The sequence below is a fragment of the Nyctibius grandis genome, chromosome 6, assembly GCF_013368605.1.
Source record: "Nyctibius grandis isolate bNycGra1 chromosome 6, bNycGra1.pri, whole genome shotgun sequence".
Lineage (NCBI taxonomy): Eukaryota > Metazoa > Chordata > Aves > Nyctibiiformes > Nyctibiidae > Nyctibius > Nyctibius grandis.
In genome coordinates, this window is record NC_090663.1 from 238,572 (window position 1) to 252,921 (window position 14,350).

General features: G+C 69.2%; 2 protein-coding genes, 1 long non-coding RNA gene and 2 other non-coding genes across 10 annotated transcripts in view; 4 read left to right on the forward strand and 1 right to left on the reverse strand.

The window, feature by feature from the left end:
- DCTN1 (dynactin subunit 1) overlaps nt 1-8,013 on the forward strand; it is a 55,911-nt gene extending 47,898 nt beyond the window's left edge. For 3 of the 6 annotated variants that reach the window (XM_068402999.1, XM_068403001.1, XM_068403003.1), the window contains 13 exons: nt 382-444; nt 542-691; nt 1,258-1,419; nt 2,558-2,689; nt 2,912-3,040; nt 3,133-3,275; nt 4,337-4,503; nt 4,897-4,911; nt 5,248-5,381; nt 6,410-6,599; nt 6,768-6,844; nt 7,230-7,319; nt 7,586-8,013. In XM_068402999.1, the coding sequence (XP_068259100.1) occupies nt 382-444; nt 542-691; nt 1,258-1,419; nt 2,558-2,689; nt 2,912-3,040; nt 3,133-3,275; nt 4,337-4,503; nt 4,897-4,911; nt 5,248-5,381; nt 6,410-6,599; nt 6,768-6,844; nt 7,230-7,319; nt 7,586-7,723 (1,590 nt within the window). In that variant the 3' untranslated portion in view covers nt 7,724-8,013. The remainder of the gene's footprint in view (nt 1-381; nt 445-541; nt 692-1,257; nt 1,420-2,557; nt 2,690-2,911; nt 3,041-3,132; nt 3,276-4,336; nt 4,504-4,896; nt 4,912-5,247; nt 5,382-6,409; nt 6,600-6,767; nt 6,845-7,229; nt 7,320-7,585) is intronic. The other 3 variants (XM_068403000.1, XM_068403002.1, XM_068403004.1) reach the window with 1 other exon arrangement.
- A 367-nt stretch (nt 8,014-8,380) lies between these two features.
- Nucleotides 8,381-12,290, forward strand: LOC137664827 (nucleolar protein 56-like). Its single transcript, XM_068403360.1, is given in 13 exon segments — nt 8,381-8,420; nt 8,630-8,719; nt 8,944-9,058; nt 9,132-9,293; nt 9,382-9,580; nt 9,910-10,097; nt 10,211-10,362; nt 10,550-10,650; nt 10,876-11,024; nt 11,217-11,292; nt 11,294-11,336; nt 11,515-11,652; nt 11,748-12,290. Coding segments are annotated over 13 exon segments (1,641 nt in total). The 5' UTR covers nt 8,381-8,417; the 3' UTR covers nt 11,973-12,290.
- On the forward strand, nt 11,071-11,142 carry LOC137665407 (small nucleolar RNA SNORD56). The gene has a single exon (XR_011048507.1). It is a non-coding gene; the product is annotated as a small nucleolar RNA SNORD56 (small nucleolar RNA).
- On the forward strand, nt 11,375-11,442 carry LOC137665406 (small nucleolar RNA SNORD57). The gene has a single exon (XR_011048506.1). It is a non-coding gene; the product is annotated as a small nucleolar RNA SNORD57 (small nucleolar RNA).
- Nucleotides 12,291-12,432: 142 nt separating the features above from the next.
- LOC137664678 (uncharacterized) lies at nt 12,433-14,349 on the reverse strand. The gene is made up of 2 exons (XR_011048370.1): nt 14,289-14,349; nt 12,433-12,606 (listed from the first exon to the last, which is right to left on the reverse strand). It is a non-coding gene; the product is annotated as an uncharacterized lncRNA (long non-coding RNA).
- Nucleotide 14,350: the final 1 nt, after the last annotated feature.

Genomic DNA, 14,350 nt, shown 5'->3' on the forward strand with positions numbered 1-14,350 from the left:
GCTTTTCTTAAACCCCTCCAGAGATGGTGACTCCCCCACCTCCCTGGGCAGCCCCTTCCAATGGCTAATGACCCTTGCTGAGAAGAAATGCTTCCTCATGTCCAACCTGAACCTCCCCTGGCAAAAGAGAAGAGCATCAAGGGGAGTGTGGAGGACTCAGTGTCTGAGAGGGAGCATTGTGCTGCCCTGAGCTGCTCAGGGAAGCACCAGTGTCCTGTGCCCCACAAAACCTGACCCAGTGCCTCAGCCCCTGTGGGGTGGTGGTGCACGGGGGGTCCGTCCTCAAACGCCCCACACCAAATCCCCAGCTGGCCCCGGAGCAGCTCCCTCGCCCTCTCTGCCTTGCCCCGAGCTGACGGTGCCCGTGTTTGTGCTCCGCAGTTCACCCAGAGTGCCTTGGACTGCATGGGGGTGGAGGTGTGCCGGCTGCGCTCCTTCCTCCAGGTAGGACGCTCAGGGGGGGCCCTGCGGCGCTGGGCTGGGTCCCCCTCCCCTCTCACCCCTCTGTGGGTTTTGCTGAGGTCCTTTCTCTGCACCCCAGGCTGGGCAGGAGGCCTCCGACCTCGCCATCCTCCTCAAGGACCTGGAGACCTCGTGCAGTGACATCCGCCAGTTCTGCAAGAAGATCCGGCGCCGCATGCCCGGGACGGACGCGCCGGGGATCCCCGCGGCGCTGGGCTTCGGGCAGCAGGTGGGCTGGGACGGGGGCTCCGGGCTTGGGATGGAGACGTGGGCTTTGGAACCGACGTCTCTCCAGCCTTCAGTTTCTTTTTACCTTTCCTGGTGTTCCCCACCTTCCTGGTGATGCTTCAGGAGCAGCATCTGGAGGGGCTACAGGAAAGCTGGAGAGGGGCTTTGTACAAGCATGGAGTGACAGGACGAGGGGGAACGGTTTTAAACTGACAGAGGGGAGATTGAGATGAGATCTGAGGAAGAAATTGTTTGCTGTGAGGGTGGTGAGAGCCTGGCCCAGGTTGCCCAGAGCAGCTGTGGCTGCCCCCTCCCTGGCAGGGTTCAAGGCCAGGTTGGATGGGGCTGGGAGCAACCTGGTCTGGTGGAAGGTGTCCCTGCCCGTGGCAGGGGGTTGGAGCTGGATGGGCTTTAAGGTCCCTCCCAACCCAAACCAGTCTGTGGTTCTGTGAGTCTAAAGTCCCAGTAGGTGTGGGACTGGGGCGAGGCAGGGGGTGTGCAGCCAGGAGCGAGCTGGAAGCAGCCCCTTCCCCTTTCCCACCCGCCCCGTTTCTGCCCGGCTCGCAGGTGTCGGACACGCTGCTGGACTGCCGCAAGCACCTGACGTGGGTGGTGGCCGTGCTGCAGGAGGTGGCCGCTGCCGGCGCGCAGATGATCGCTCCTCTGGCGGAGAACGAGGGGCTGCTGGCCGTGAAGCTGGAGGATCTGGCCTTCAAAGCGAGCGAGCAGGTGGGGAACCCCCTTCTCCGCTGCCCCTCGCGCCCTGCTGCAGCGGGGTGCGCCGGGAGCCGTCTCGCCCCAGCGCTGCAGACCTGCCTGTGAGCAGGGGGAGACGTGTGGAGGCTGGGGGTGAACTGGGAACGTGGCCAGGGAACACCAAAACGAGGAGGGCTTTCGTAGGATCGTGGAGTACCAGGTTGGAAGGGACCTCAAGGGTCCTCCTCCCCCTCTACTCTACCCTGGTGAGACCTCCCCTGGAGTGTTGCCTTCAGTTCTGGGCTCCCCAGTTCAAGAGGGACAGAGATCTACTGGAGAGAGTCCAGCAGAGGGCTACGAGGATGATGAAGGGACTGGAGCACCTGCCTTAGGAGGAAAGGCTGAGAGACCTGGGGCTTTTAGTGTGGAGAAGAGAAGACTGAGAGGGGGTCTGATTAATGGGTATAAATAGATGAAGGCTGGGTGTCAAGAGGAAAGGGGCAACCTCTTCTCACTTGTGCCCTGCGACATGGTGATGAGGTCTCCCCTCAGCCTTCTTCTCTCAAGGCTGAGCAAACCCAGCTCTCAGCCTTTCCTCACATGGCAGGCGGCTTCCCAGGCCTTGGGTCACCTTGGTGGCCCTTCTCTGGACCCTCTCCAGCCTGTCCACATCTTCTGTGTATAGCAGGGACCAAACCTGAACACAATATTCCAGGTGTGGCCTGACAAGCACTGAGCAGAGTGGGGTGATGACTTCTTTCTCTCTGCTGGTGATGCCCTTGGTGCAGCCCGTTGGCTTTCCTTGCCGCAGCAGCACGCTGCTCACTCCTGTTGAGCTGGTTCCCCACCAGGACCCCCTGGTCCCCTTCCACAGCTGCTCCCCAGCCGGGTACATCCCAGCCTGTGCCGCCCTCCTGGATTGTGTTATCCTACATGCCAGACCTTACACTTGTCCTTGTTGAACTTCATGAGGGACTTGTTGGCCCACTCTTCCAGCCCACCCAGGTCTCCCAGGGCGTTGTGGTCCCCTGCTCCTCCTGCCCCGCAGCTGGCCTTGCTCCGTGGCCACACCAAGGGGACTGTGGCACGTTGTGGGGCGTCGGGAGGGGGCTGTGTGGTGGCTGTGGGCCCAGCCCAGGGGCACCTGACCCCTCCTTCCCGTCCTTTGCAGATCTACGGCGCCCAGGGCATCAACCCCTACGAGTGCCTGCGGCAGTCCTGCAGCATCCTCATCGCCACCATGAACAAGATGGCCACGGCCATGCAGGAGGGCGAGTACGACGCCGACAGGCCACAGACCAAGGTGGGCTGCGGCGGGGGTCTGGGGCAGAGCCGCAGCGTCTGAGCTGCTCCGTGACCTCCTGCAGCCCTGCTGCTGCCTCCCTGGCAGGAGAGTGTCCTCTGGGGGCGGTGAGGGGGCAGAGCTGGGGGGGTGCAGCGGTTCCCTGCAGGATCCAGGGGCCGAGAACTGGAATTCTTCTGAAAATACCGATTGTGTGTCTGGTTCCTCTGCTCTCCGTCACAGCCCACCCCACCCGCCGACCTCCGGGCAGCGGCGCTGCGGGCAGAGATCACCGACGCCGAGGGGCTGGGGCTCAAGCTGGAGGACAGGGAGACGGTCATCAAAGAGCTGAAGAAGTCCCTCAAGATCAAGGTGAGCCCGACTCTGCCCTCCTGGCTGAGCAGCACTTTGCTCTCGTGGGCAGCAGCCCTGGAGCTCTCTGGTTTCTCTCCTGCCTCCTCCAGGGCGAGGAGCTCAGCGAAGCCAACGTGCGGCTCAGCCTCCTGGAGAAGAAGCTGGACAGCGCGTCCAAGGACGCTGACGACCGCGTGGAAAAGATACAGACAAAGCTGGACGAGACCCAGACGCTGCTCAAGAAGAAAGAGAAGTAAGTGTGAGGTGGGGCTGCTGTCGGGGGGGTCTCGGGTGAGGACTGGGCAGCTGGTGGTCCCTTGGGCTGGCCAGGAGGGTTTGTGGGTTAGTGGGGGGGGTGTTAGTGGGGGATCTGCAGGGGAACCGGTGGATCATTTTAATGGCGCGTGGCAGAGGGTCCTGGGAAAGGCCCCGCTCAAATGCTCCTGTGGAAAGGGCCGCCCTGCAGATGACCCCAAGCTGGGTGGGAGTGTGGATCTGCTGGAGGATAGGAAGGGTCTGCAGAGGGATCTGGACAGGTTGGGTAGATGGGCCGAGACCAACGGCATGAGGGTCAACAGGAACAAGTGCCGGATCTTACACTTGGGCCACACCAACCCCACACACTTCAAGAGAGATGTTGAGGTGTTGGAGCGAGTGCAGAGGAGGGCGACCAAGCTGGAGAAGGGTCTGGAGGGTCTGACCTGCGAGGAACGGCTGAGGGAGCTGGGGGTGTTTAGCCTGGAGAAGAGGAGGCTCAGAGGTGACCTTAGTGCAGTCTACAACTACCTGAAGGGAGGTTGGAGCGGGGTGGGAGTCGGCCTCTTCTCCCAGGCAACCAGCGATAGGACAAGAGGACATGGCCTCAAGCTTGGCCAGGGGAGGGTCAGGTTGGACATGAGGAAGCATTTCTTCTCAGCAAGGGTCATTAGCCATTGGAAGGGGCTGCCCAGGGAGGTGGTGGAGTCACCATCTCTGGAGGGGTTTAAGACAAGCCTGGCCATGGCACTTAGTGCCCTGGTCTAGTTGCCATGGTGGTGTCAGGGCAACGGTTGGACTCGATGATCCCAGAGGGCTCTGCCAACCTCATTGATTGATTCTGTTGTCCTGGCACGTTCTCGCTGCCGTTGCTGTGCTCCGTGTCCCCTGCCACACGCAGTCTGTGGGTCAGGCAGGAGGTGCAGCCTGTGGGCGGAGGGAGGGGGACTGTCTGGCCGGGTACGACAGCTGGGGGGATCTTGGGTTCGGCAGCGGGATGGGCCCCGGCGCCGGGAGCTCTGGGGCCCTGGGCTCCCTGACGCTGTGTGCTCTCCCCAGGGAGTTCGAGGAGACCATGGACGCCCTCCAGGCAGACATCGACCAGCTGGAGTCCGAGAAGGTGGAGCTGAAGCAGCGCTTGAACAACCAGTCGAAGCGAACCATCGAGGGGCTGCGCGGCGCCCCGGCCTCCGGCGTGGCCTCCATCGTGTCCGGCATCGCCGGAGGTGCGTGACCGGCGTCCCTGGGCGCTCGGACGCCGCTGGGCTGGTGTAGGGTGTTTGCACGGGGAGCCGGGGTGTCCTTTGGGGCCGTGCCCAGGGCGGCTGTGGGGCAGCCTGGCCCTCTGGCGTGGCAGCGAGCCGGCGGGTCCAGGCTCCTGAGCCCTGTGACCCGAGCGGGGCTGGGTGTCACCTGGGCGCAGCAGCCCCTGGCCCTCCCCGAGGGGGACCCGGCCGGGGCTCGCCGGCTCCTGGCTGGATCCCACGGCAGGGATGGGTGGGCACAGGACGGGGCCGTGGGCGACCGGAGCTCCGCTGGCCATGGCTCCTCGCAGACTTGGCCCTCGGCTTTAATTCTGCTTCTTCTTGTCTCTCCTCTGCCTCCTCCTCGTACCGCAGAGGAACAGCAGAGAGGTACGGCCCTGCGCCCCAGCATGCCTCCACCACCCCCACAACTGCATGCGGGGGGGGGGACCAGCGTCCCGAGGCACCCCAGGGGCGAGGCTGCGTGTGGGGGCAGGGGGAGGACGCGGGCCCCGCTCCAGGGCAGCGCTTGGCTCCGGGGCTGAGCAGCTCGTGGCAGCACCGGGGGGCCGGGATGGGAGCGCTGGGCGTGAAACGGCTGCGGGTGCGGAGTGGTGTGAGAGATGGGTCCCCGGCACGACCCCGTCCACACGTCCAGCGCCCGCCCGGTCCTGCCCCGCGCCCGCCCGTGACACCGGCTGACGCCGCCGTTGTCCCCACCCGCAGGTGTCGGTGCCGGCCAGGTGACGGGAGGCGGCTCAGGGCCCGTCCAGGTGAAGGACTCGCCTCTGCTCCTCCAGCAAATCGACGCCCTGCAGCTTTCCATCAAGCACCTCAAGAACGAGAACAACCAGCTCAAGGTGAGGTGTGGGGAGGGGCCTCACCCTGCGGTGGGTCCCCTGGTGCCTGCGGTGGGTCCCTGGGTGCCTCTGTTGGGTCCTTGGGTGCCTCTGTTGGGTCCTTGGGTGCCTGTGGTGGGTCCCTGGGTGCCTGTGGTGGGTCCCCGGGTGCCTCCGTCAGATCCCCGGGTGCCTGCGGTGGGTCCCTGGGTACCTGTGGCAGGTCCCTGGGTGCCTCTGTTGGGTCCTTGGGTGCCTGCGGTGGGTCCCCGGGTGCCTGTGGTGGGTCCCTGGGTGCCTCCAGCAGGTCCCTGGGTGCCTGTGGTGGGTCCCCAGGTGCCTCCATCGGGTCCTTGGGTGCCTGCGGTGGGTCCCTGGGTGCCTGTGGCGGGTCCCCGGGTGCCTGTGGTGGGTCCCTGGGTGCCTGTGGTGGGTCCCTGGGTGCCTCTGTTGGGTCCTTGGGTGCCTGTGGTGGGTCCCTGGGTGCCTCCAGCGGTTCCCCGGGTGCCTCCGTCAGATCCCCGGGTGCCTGCAGTGGGTCCCTGGGTGCCTGTGGCGGGTCCCTGGGTGCCTCTGCCAGGTCCCAGGGTGCCTGCAGCAGGTCCCTGAGTGCCTCTGTTGGGTCCTTGGGTGCCTGTGGTGGGTCCCTGGGTGTCTGCAGCGGGTCCCCAGGTGCCTCCAGGGGGTCCCCGGGTGCCTGTGGTGGGTCCCCGGGTGCCTCCATCGGGTCCCCGGGTGCCTGTGGTGGGTCCCTGGGTGTCTGCAGCGGGTCCCCGGGTGCCTGCGGTGGGTCCCTGGGTGCCTCCAGGGGGTCCCTGGGTGCCTGCGGTGGGCCCCTGGGTGCCCGCAGCACTGAGCAGGGCACGGCAGGTCCTGGCGTGCTGGACCCTGGGGCTCGGCCATGCCATGCATTGAGGGGATGTGTCCAAGAGGGACCCCCCCCTGGGGTGGTGGGCAGGGGCACCCCCTGGGGCGGTGGGCAGGAGCACAGCCGTGCCCAGGGCTCGCAGCGAGCTCTGCCCCTCACGACCCCCCCCCCCGTGTCCCAGGGAGCGCAGATGAAGCTGGAGCTGGCCCGGCTGACGCCCCTGCAGGTGCCCAAGCTCTCCCTGCCCAAGAACAGGCAGGGGGAGGGTCTGGCCATGCACACGCTCTATCGCAAGACCAGCCAGCTCCTGGAGACCCTCTACCAGATGAGCACCAACGCCAAGGTCCTGGACATGACGCGGACCAAGTCGAGTAGGTCCTACACAAACCTGGGCTGAAGGGTCCGGGGAGCAGGGGGGGGTCACGGGCAGCTGGGGGTCGTGCCCCGAGAGGCGGCTGGCCCCGTTGGTGCTGGCACGGCCCCGTGGGCGCTGGCACGGCCCCCGGGCGCCTGCGTCTCTCACCTGCTCTCTCCCGCAGCGCGGAGCTCGTCGGCGAGGCTGCTGGAGCAGACGGCCCGCCTGTGGTCCCTCAAAACCTGCATCGACGCCCTGCGGGTACGGCCGGCTCCGCGCGGGCTGCGGGCACCTCCCCGGCAGCTGCTGGGGCGAGGTGCTGGCGTGGGAGGGGGGGCGTCCCGGTGGCACCCCAGGGACATTCCCCTCCCGTCCCCCCAGGCTGGGGGATGAACGGGCATCTCAATGTGAGCAATGCCGGCACCTCAGTGCGCCCTGCGGCACCTCCGGCAGCGGGGGGCGAGGGGTGGCCCCTTCCCCTTCCAGAACAACGTCAGGGTTGTCCCCTCTGCCTTGTCCCCGGGGTGTGGGGTGGGCGAGGGGCTCTGTGGGGTGGGTGAGGAGCTCTGTGGGGTGGTGAGGGGCTCTGTGGGGTGGTGAGGGGCTCTGCTGGAGGTGACCTTGTCGTGCTCCCCCCCCTCCCCAGGATGACACCATGAGAGAGATGGTTCAGCAGCAGCCGGGTGCTGGTGTCCCCACCGACTTCGGCCTCTTCCCCTCCTCCTCCTTCCTGAAGGTGAGACCCGGGGACCGGGGTGTGCGGGGCCCCGGGGTGTGCGGGGCCCCGGGGTGTGCGGGGCCCTGGGGCGTGCGGGGGCCCGGGGTGTGCGGGGCCCTGGGGCGATGGCCAGCAGATGGAGCGGGTCAGGAGCCCCCGGGGGTCCCCGTGCCCCGCGGCAGCCGCCCTGTCTGGTCCCGTGGGGACGCCCCTGGCTGCAGGAGGGCGGGCAGAGGGGCCAGCGGGGCCCCCCCGGGGCTGACGCCGCCGCCGTGCTCCCGCAGGCCAAGCAGGAGCAGGAGGAGGGCATGGCGTGCTACGGGCGGGTGGCGTTCCCGTGCGCGCCGGGGCACGGCCGGGCGCACCGCCTGCTCCTCACCCCGCAGCTCCGCCACCAGCTCCAAAGCCACTTCGCCGCCTGACCGGCCCCCGCCCCGCACGGACCGACGGGCCCTGCGCCCCCCGCAGCTCACCCGCACCGCGGCCCCTCCGCCGCTGCCCCCCCCCCCATCCCCGCTGGTGCGGCGGGGGCCGGAGCCGCTTCCCCGGGGCGCGCCGGGCCCTGCCGGGGGCTCCCCCCCGCCCCCGCCGCTGCTGTCAGACACTACGGGCCCCCCGGGACCCTCCCGCGGCCCGGGCTGCACCGGGGGGGCCGCAGCTGCCCCCGCTCCCCCCGGCACTCGCGCTCTCGAATAAAGCTGCCCTAAACGTGTCCGCGGCCCCGCGCCTTCCTGCGCCGGCACCGGGGGGGCGGGGGGACACCGGACCGGGGGGGGCGCCGGGACCGGGGGGGGGGCGCCGGGCACCAGGCCGCGCCGCGTGGGGTGCGGAGCGGAGCGCGGGAAAGGGCGCGAGGCGCGCGGGCGGCCCCCATTGGCCGGGGGACAGGAAGGGGCGGGAGGCGGTGGCAATTCCTGGGTCTGATTGGTACAGACGGCAAAGAGGCGGGACGGCACAGTCCTCAATCTGATTGGATGGGGGCAGATCAGTGGAGGACAGCATGCGCTGATTGGTGGAAGGGTGCGGGAGAGGTGGTCGCTGATTGGCCGCGGGAGGACGGGGCGGGCTTCCGGCGGGACGGTGCCAGTTCCGGGCGGTGGCGGCGGCGGCGGCAGGATGGTGGGTGTCGGGCGGGCCGGGCCCGCTGCATCCGCCCGCATCGGGCCGGTCCGGGGCCGGCGGGGGCCGGGGATGGGCGTGCGCGGGCTCGGGGCGCCGCGGGGGCCGGGCGCGGGGCTCCTGTGCCGCGCCGGGGCGGGGGAGCGCGGGGCGGGCCGGGAGCGGGGCCCGCGGCCGCCGCGAGTCCCCGGTGACCGGTGCCGGTGCAGGTGCTGCTGCACGTGCTGTTCGAGCACGCGGCCGGGTACGCGCTGTTCGCCGTGCGGGAGGTGGAGGAGATCAGCCTGCTGCTGCCGCAGGTACGGACCGGGGACCGGGCGGGGGGCGATACGGTCCCGGGGAGGCGGGCGGGCCTGCCCTGCCCGGGGGGGTGGCCTGGTGCCGGGCGGGCTCTTTCCCCGCTGCTGCCGTCCGGGGACGTTCCCTGGGGCGGCCCCGTTCCCGCGGGCCGGGTGCTGGGGTGGCCGGGTCCCCCCGCCAGGCTCTTACCGGGCCGTTACCGGGCCCCCGCCGCCCCCCGCAGGTGGAGGAGAGCGTCCTCACCCTCGGCAAGTTCCACAACGTGGTGAAGCTCGTGGCCTTCGCCCCCTTCAAGTCGGCCCAGAGCGCGCTGGAGAACATGAACGCCGTGTCCGAGGGTGAGCGGGGTGCGGGGGGGGGTGTCCGGGGCTCCGGGGAGCCGCGCGGCCCTGCTGACCCCCCCTTCCCCAGGGATCCTCCACGAGGACCTGCGGCTGCTCCTGGAGACCTCCCTGCCGGCCAAGAAGAAGAAGGCGCTGCTGGGAGTGGCCGACGCCAAGATCGGGGCGGCCATCCTGGAGGAGCTGGGCTACCAGTGCCAGACCGGGGGCGTCGTGGCCGAGATCCTGCGGGGTGAGTGGGGCCGTGGAGGGGATGCCCCGGGGGGACCCGCTGCCGTCTGGCCCGGAGCTGCGGGCGGTGACGGCTCCGTCCCCCCCAGGGATCCGCCTGCACTTCCACGCGCTGGTGAAGGGCCTCACCGCCCAGTCGGCCTCCAAGGCCCAGCTGGGCCTGGGCCACAGCTACTCCCGGGCCAAGGTGAAGTTCAACGTGAACCGCGTGGACAACATGATCATCCAGTCCATCAGCCTCCTGGACCAGCTGGACAAGGACATCAACACCTTCTCCATGCGCGTGCGGTGAGCGGGGTCCCCGGGGCGGGCGGCGGGCGGGCCCGTCTCCCCACGCTTACCGCAGGCAGCCGCGCCTCCGGCTGCCCGTACAGAACGGGGAGGGAGAGCAGCGCCTCGGGCGCGCCCTGGCCCGGGCGGCCGTGCCACGGGTGGAGCGCGCCCGGGGGGACACGCGGGGCTCGGGGTGTGACCGGGGGACACGCGGGGCTCGGGGTGTGACCAGGGGACATGCGGGGCTCGGGGTGTGACCGGGGGGCACGCGGGGCTCGGGGTGTGACGGAGGACACGCGGGGCGCCCCAGGGTTGGGGCTGCGGCGCTGACGCTGTCCCCGCAGCGAGTGGTACGGGTACCACTTCCCCGAGCTGATCAAGATCGTCTCGGAGAACTACACGTACTGCCGGCTGGCCAAGTTCATCGGGAACCGGCGGGAGCTGAGCGAGGAGAGCCTGGAGGGGCTGGAGGAGATCGTCATGGACGGCGCCAAGGCACAGGCCATCCTGGAGGCCTCCCGCTCCTCCATGGGTGCGTGGGGACGGGTGGCGGCAGCACCGCGCTTCCCGGGGGGCTGAGCCGCGGCGGGAGGGGTCCCGCCCGCCCTGGGAGGTGCTGCTCAGCCCCGCCGCCCCTCTCGCCAGGGATGGACATCTCCCCCCTCGACCTCATCAACATCGAGAGCTTCTCCAGCCGCGTCATCTCGCTGTCCGAGTACCGCCGGGGCCTGCAGGAGTACCTCCGCTCCAAGATGAGCCAGGTGGCCCCCAGCCTCTCGGCCCTCATCGGGGAGGTGGTGAGTGCGGGGGGGCGCGCGCCCCGGCTGCCCCAGGCCGCGGAGGTGATGTCTGAGAGATCTGTCAATCCACTGACCCTCCTGCTGACACCCAACCTGCTGATCCCGGCCTGGGGCTGCGCGCGGGGAAGGGCCGGGCTCCCGGCGCGGGGGGCACCCATAACCCCCCCACCCCTTCCCATCCCAGGTGGGCGCCCGCCTCATCTCGCACGCCGGCAGCCTGACGAACCTGGCCAAGTACCCGGCCTCGACGGTGCAGATCCTGGGGGCCGAGAAAGCCCTCTTCAGGTACCGCCGCGGGGTGGTCGCGGTGATGGCGGGCCCCTGGGCCACGGGCTGCGACGCGCCGGGCCCCCGCGGCACCGGCTGCGCGTGACCAGCCAGCCCCAGCCTCTGAGCGACCACCGTGGCTTTGTGTGGGGCCTGCGGGCACCCCTGAGGTTAGCGGGGCCCGGTGCGGGGGGTGGCGGCGGCTCCGGTGCCCCCCGTGACGGCTGCCCCGGGCGGTTGCAGGGCGCTGAAGACGCGAGGGAACACGCCCAAGTACGGGCTCATCTTCCACTCCACCTTCATCGGGCGCGCGGCCGCCAAGAACAAGGGCCGCATCTCGCGCTACCTGGCCAACAAGTGCACCATCGCCTCCCGCATCGACTGCTTCTCGGGTGCGTGGGGACGGGGGGGGACACGGGGGACGGGGACAGGGGGGCTCTGCCGTGATGGGGAATATTTTTCGTCAACAGCATCTCACTGCGTGAATGGTGACTCCTGTGGGCTGAGCAGAGCGGGGCGGGGGGCGGCGGGCGCGGGGCGGCGCGGCGGGGGCTGACCCCCCCCTCCTCCTCCTGTGCCCGCAGAGGTGCCCACCAGCGTCTTCGGGGACAAGCTGCGTGAGCAGGTGGAGGAGCGCTTGGCCTTCTACGAGACGGGGCAGCCCCCGCAAGAACCTGGAGGTGATGAAGGAGGCCGTGGTGGAGGTGAGGACGTGGGGACGGGCGCGGGGTCGCCCCGGCGTCGGACGTGATGTCACCTGCCAGCCTGACCCCCCGTGGAGGGCAAAGACTGATTTAATGAGGCTGATCCGACGGTGGGGAGGGGGGGACAGCGCTGGGGGGGGGAACCACCCGCACTGAGGGGCTCCCGCTGCTCCTGCAGGCCGGCGAGGTGGTGGCCGAGGTGAAGAGGAAGCAGGAGAAGAAGGAGAAGAAGAGGAAGAAGAGGGAGAAGCGGCGGCGGGAGGCCCTGGCTGCGGCGGCGGAGGAGGCGGCGGAGGACGCGGTGATGGAGACGGAGGTGAGGGCAGGGGGTGGGGGGGGGTGGGGGCTGCTGGAGCAGCCGCCCGGCTCCCCTGTGGGACCCGACTCCCCCTGACCCCGGGGGTCCCTCAGGAGAACGACGTGGAGCCCAAGAAGAAGAAGAAAAAGAAGAAGCAGGAGGTGGAGGCTGCCCCAGAGCCGGAGGAGAACGGGCTGGAGGAGGAGGAGGAGGAGGAAGCCTTGCCTAAGAAGAAAAGGAAACTGGTGGTAGAGGCTGAGGAGGAGGAGGAAGAGGAGGAGAAGAAAAAGAAAAAGAAGAAGAAGAAGGAGAAGGCCAGGGACGTGGAGGAGGACTAGGGCAGCCGGGCCGTGCTCTGGCAGTGTGGACTCATGGCCGGGCAGGTCGGTGTGGGGCTGGCATGTGGCAGCCGCGTGCCCGGCGTGTGACACGGCGGCGGCTACATCAGACGCGTTTTGGCACCTCCGTGTCGGGCCGTTTGCCCACGGTACCGGGAGCCCCTGGAGCTGCCCTGGGCCTTGCACAGCGTTGTCCCCTCCACCCCCCGTGGCCCCTTCCCGCGGGGGGCTCGGGCTGCGCATGGGGGCCGTGCCCAGGGGGCAGGAACCTGCTCGGTGCGACTGAACCCCAATAAAGGGCTGAGGTTGTTGATCCTCTTTGGTCTTGTTCTGTGTCAGGAGCTGGGGAGGGGCTGGGGGGGCCCGGCCCGGCTCTGGTCCCCTTGCCCTGGTTGGGGGTGACCACCCTGACCCCCCGCCAGGGGCTGGGGGAGGAGGAAGAGACGCCACGGCCCCAGCGTGCTGCAGCGGCCACGTTTATTAGAGGGAAGCAATAAATTACCGAGCGGGCGCAGGGAGGCTAAAGGGGTGGGGGGCACACGTCTGGGGGGGGGCACTACACATCCAGGGCCGCCATCACGGCGTGGGTGAAATCCAGGGAGGTGGCGTAGCCCCCCATGTCCGCCGTGCGCACCTGCAAGGAGAGGGCAGCGTTAGCCGGGAGGGAGGGACCCCCCCAGCGCAGCAGGGACCCCGCTGGGAGCACCCCGGGGTGTCCCCGGGAGGAGGCTGGATGGGGCCAGCCAAGAGGGGCACCGGCCCCCCCCGGCCCTTGGGGCACCCCCTTGGCACAGGGCTGTGGTCAAGCGCAGGGGCTGGCTCCGGCGCGGGCGTCCCCCCTCTTTGGCCACCCCCAGGGGGGTGCTGGGTGCCTGCAGGGGTGACTGGCCCCTTTGCCAGCCCCTGCTCCCAGCCCTGTGCTTACCCCCCCATCCCCAGCAGGCTGGAGGGGATGGTGAGGGGCTGGCAGCGGTGGTGCAGGGCTGGTGCTGAGCCTGTGCTGGTGCTGCAGGCAGGGCCTGGCCCCGGCTCCCCCAGGAACCAACCGGCACCGGCGCGGTGCTGCCAGGGAGGGATGCCCAGCCCCGGTGCCATGAAGGGGTGCAGGGAAGGGTCACCCCTTTATTTGCACACACGAATACACAGCGCGGGGGGGGTCAATCCGGCCCCGTCGCTCTCTCACACACACACACAGTGCTGCCGTGGTCCCACCAAGGGCTGTCACAGCCCAGCCCCACGCTGCTGGTCCCCAGCCCCGCAGCAGGAGCCACAGGAGCCACAGGGGCTCCCAGCGCTGGCCCAGAGCTCGGGGTGCCGCTGGGCAGCAGCTCAGGTAGCCCCGGGCACTGTGGCTGTGGCAGAGGCAGCTCAGCTCAGAGGCCCCCAAACCAGCCCCGAGCTCATAGTGGGGCAAAGCCAGCAGCCCTGCCGTGCCACACTGGTTCCAGTGCCAGGCAGGAGGTGACAAAGCCCCACAGCCCCCTCCCCACACGTGGGATGTTGCCACAGGGCCCCCACCCCACGCAGGCGCTCGCCCCCGGGTGCGGGGCCTCGGCTCGCTGGTCCCGGTTATTGCTGAAGTCTGGGTGGGCAGGAGGAGGGTCCTGCCATGACCGTGGTGCCACCATACCCGGGAGCTGCCCACCGAGCGTGGGGCACTGCCCCTTCACCCCCCCGTGTCACCCCGAGGTCTGCATGGCCCCTCCTCGCACGGTGGGCACAGCACGGGGGGGATCCTCGCTCCGAAGGGAGCCCTTGGTCCCTCCAGCAATCCCCACTGGTGCTGACTGGGAGTTACTGGGCAGGGGGAGAGCTGCCATCCTCCTCCCTGGGGCACCAGGGGATGGGGCGGGGAGGGGGCAGGACGTGCTGGTGGGCTCTGAGCTACGGGAAGCTGCTGGAGGGTGACGTCCCCGACGCCGCGGGGCGAGGGGGGGGGTCCTAGGCCCCATAGTGGGGGTGCAGGTTGTCAATCACAGACTTGACGAAGTCAGAGGTGGTGCAGTAACCGCCCAGGTCCCGCGTCCGGACCTGAAAATCCAACACAGGGAAGGGGAGAAACAAGGGGTGAAACGTGACCCGAGGAGGGAGAGGAGAGCAGCGTCCCTCTGCGCGCCCTGCCCGAGCCCCCGCGGGGCAGCACCGGGGGGGTCCCCAGCCCTGCCAGCGCGTCCCTCGCAGCAAGTACCGCTACAGGCAGCAGGAGGTTTCTGAGCTGACCCAGGAGGCAGGAGACACACGTGTGTGTGGCGGGGAGGGCAGGGAGCAGCTCGCTACCACGGACAGACACGCGGCGACGGACACGCGGACACTCACTTTGCCGACCTTGATCACCTTCTTCACCGCATCCGCGATCAGATTGGAGTGGAACTCCAGCT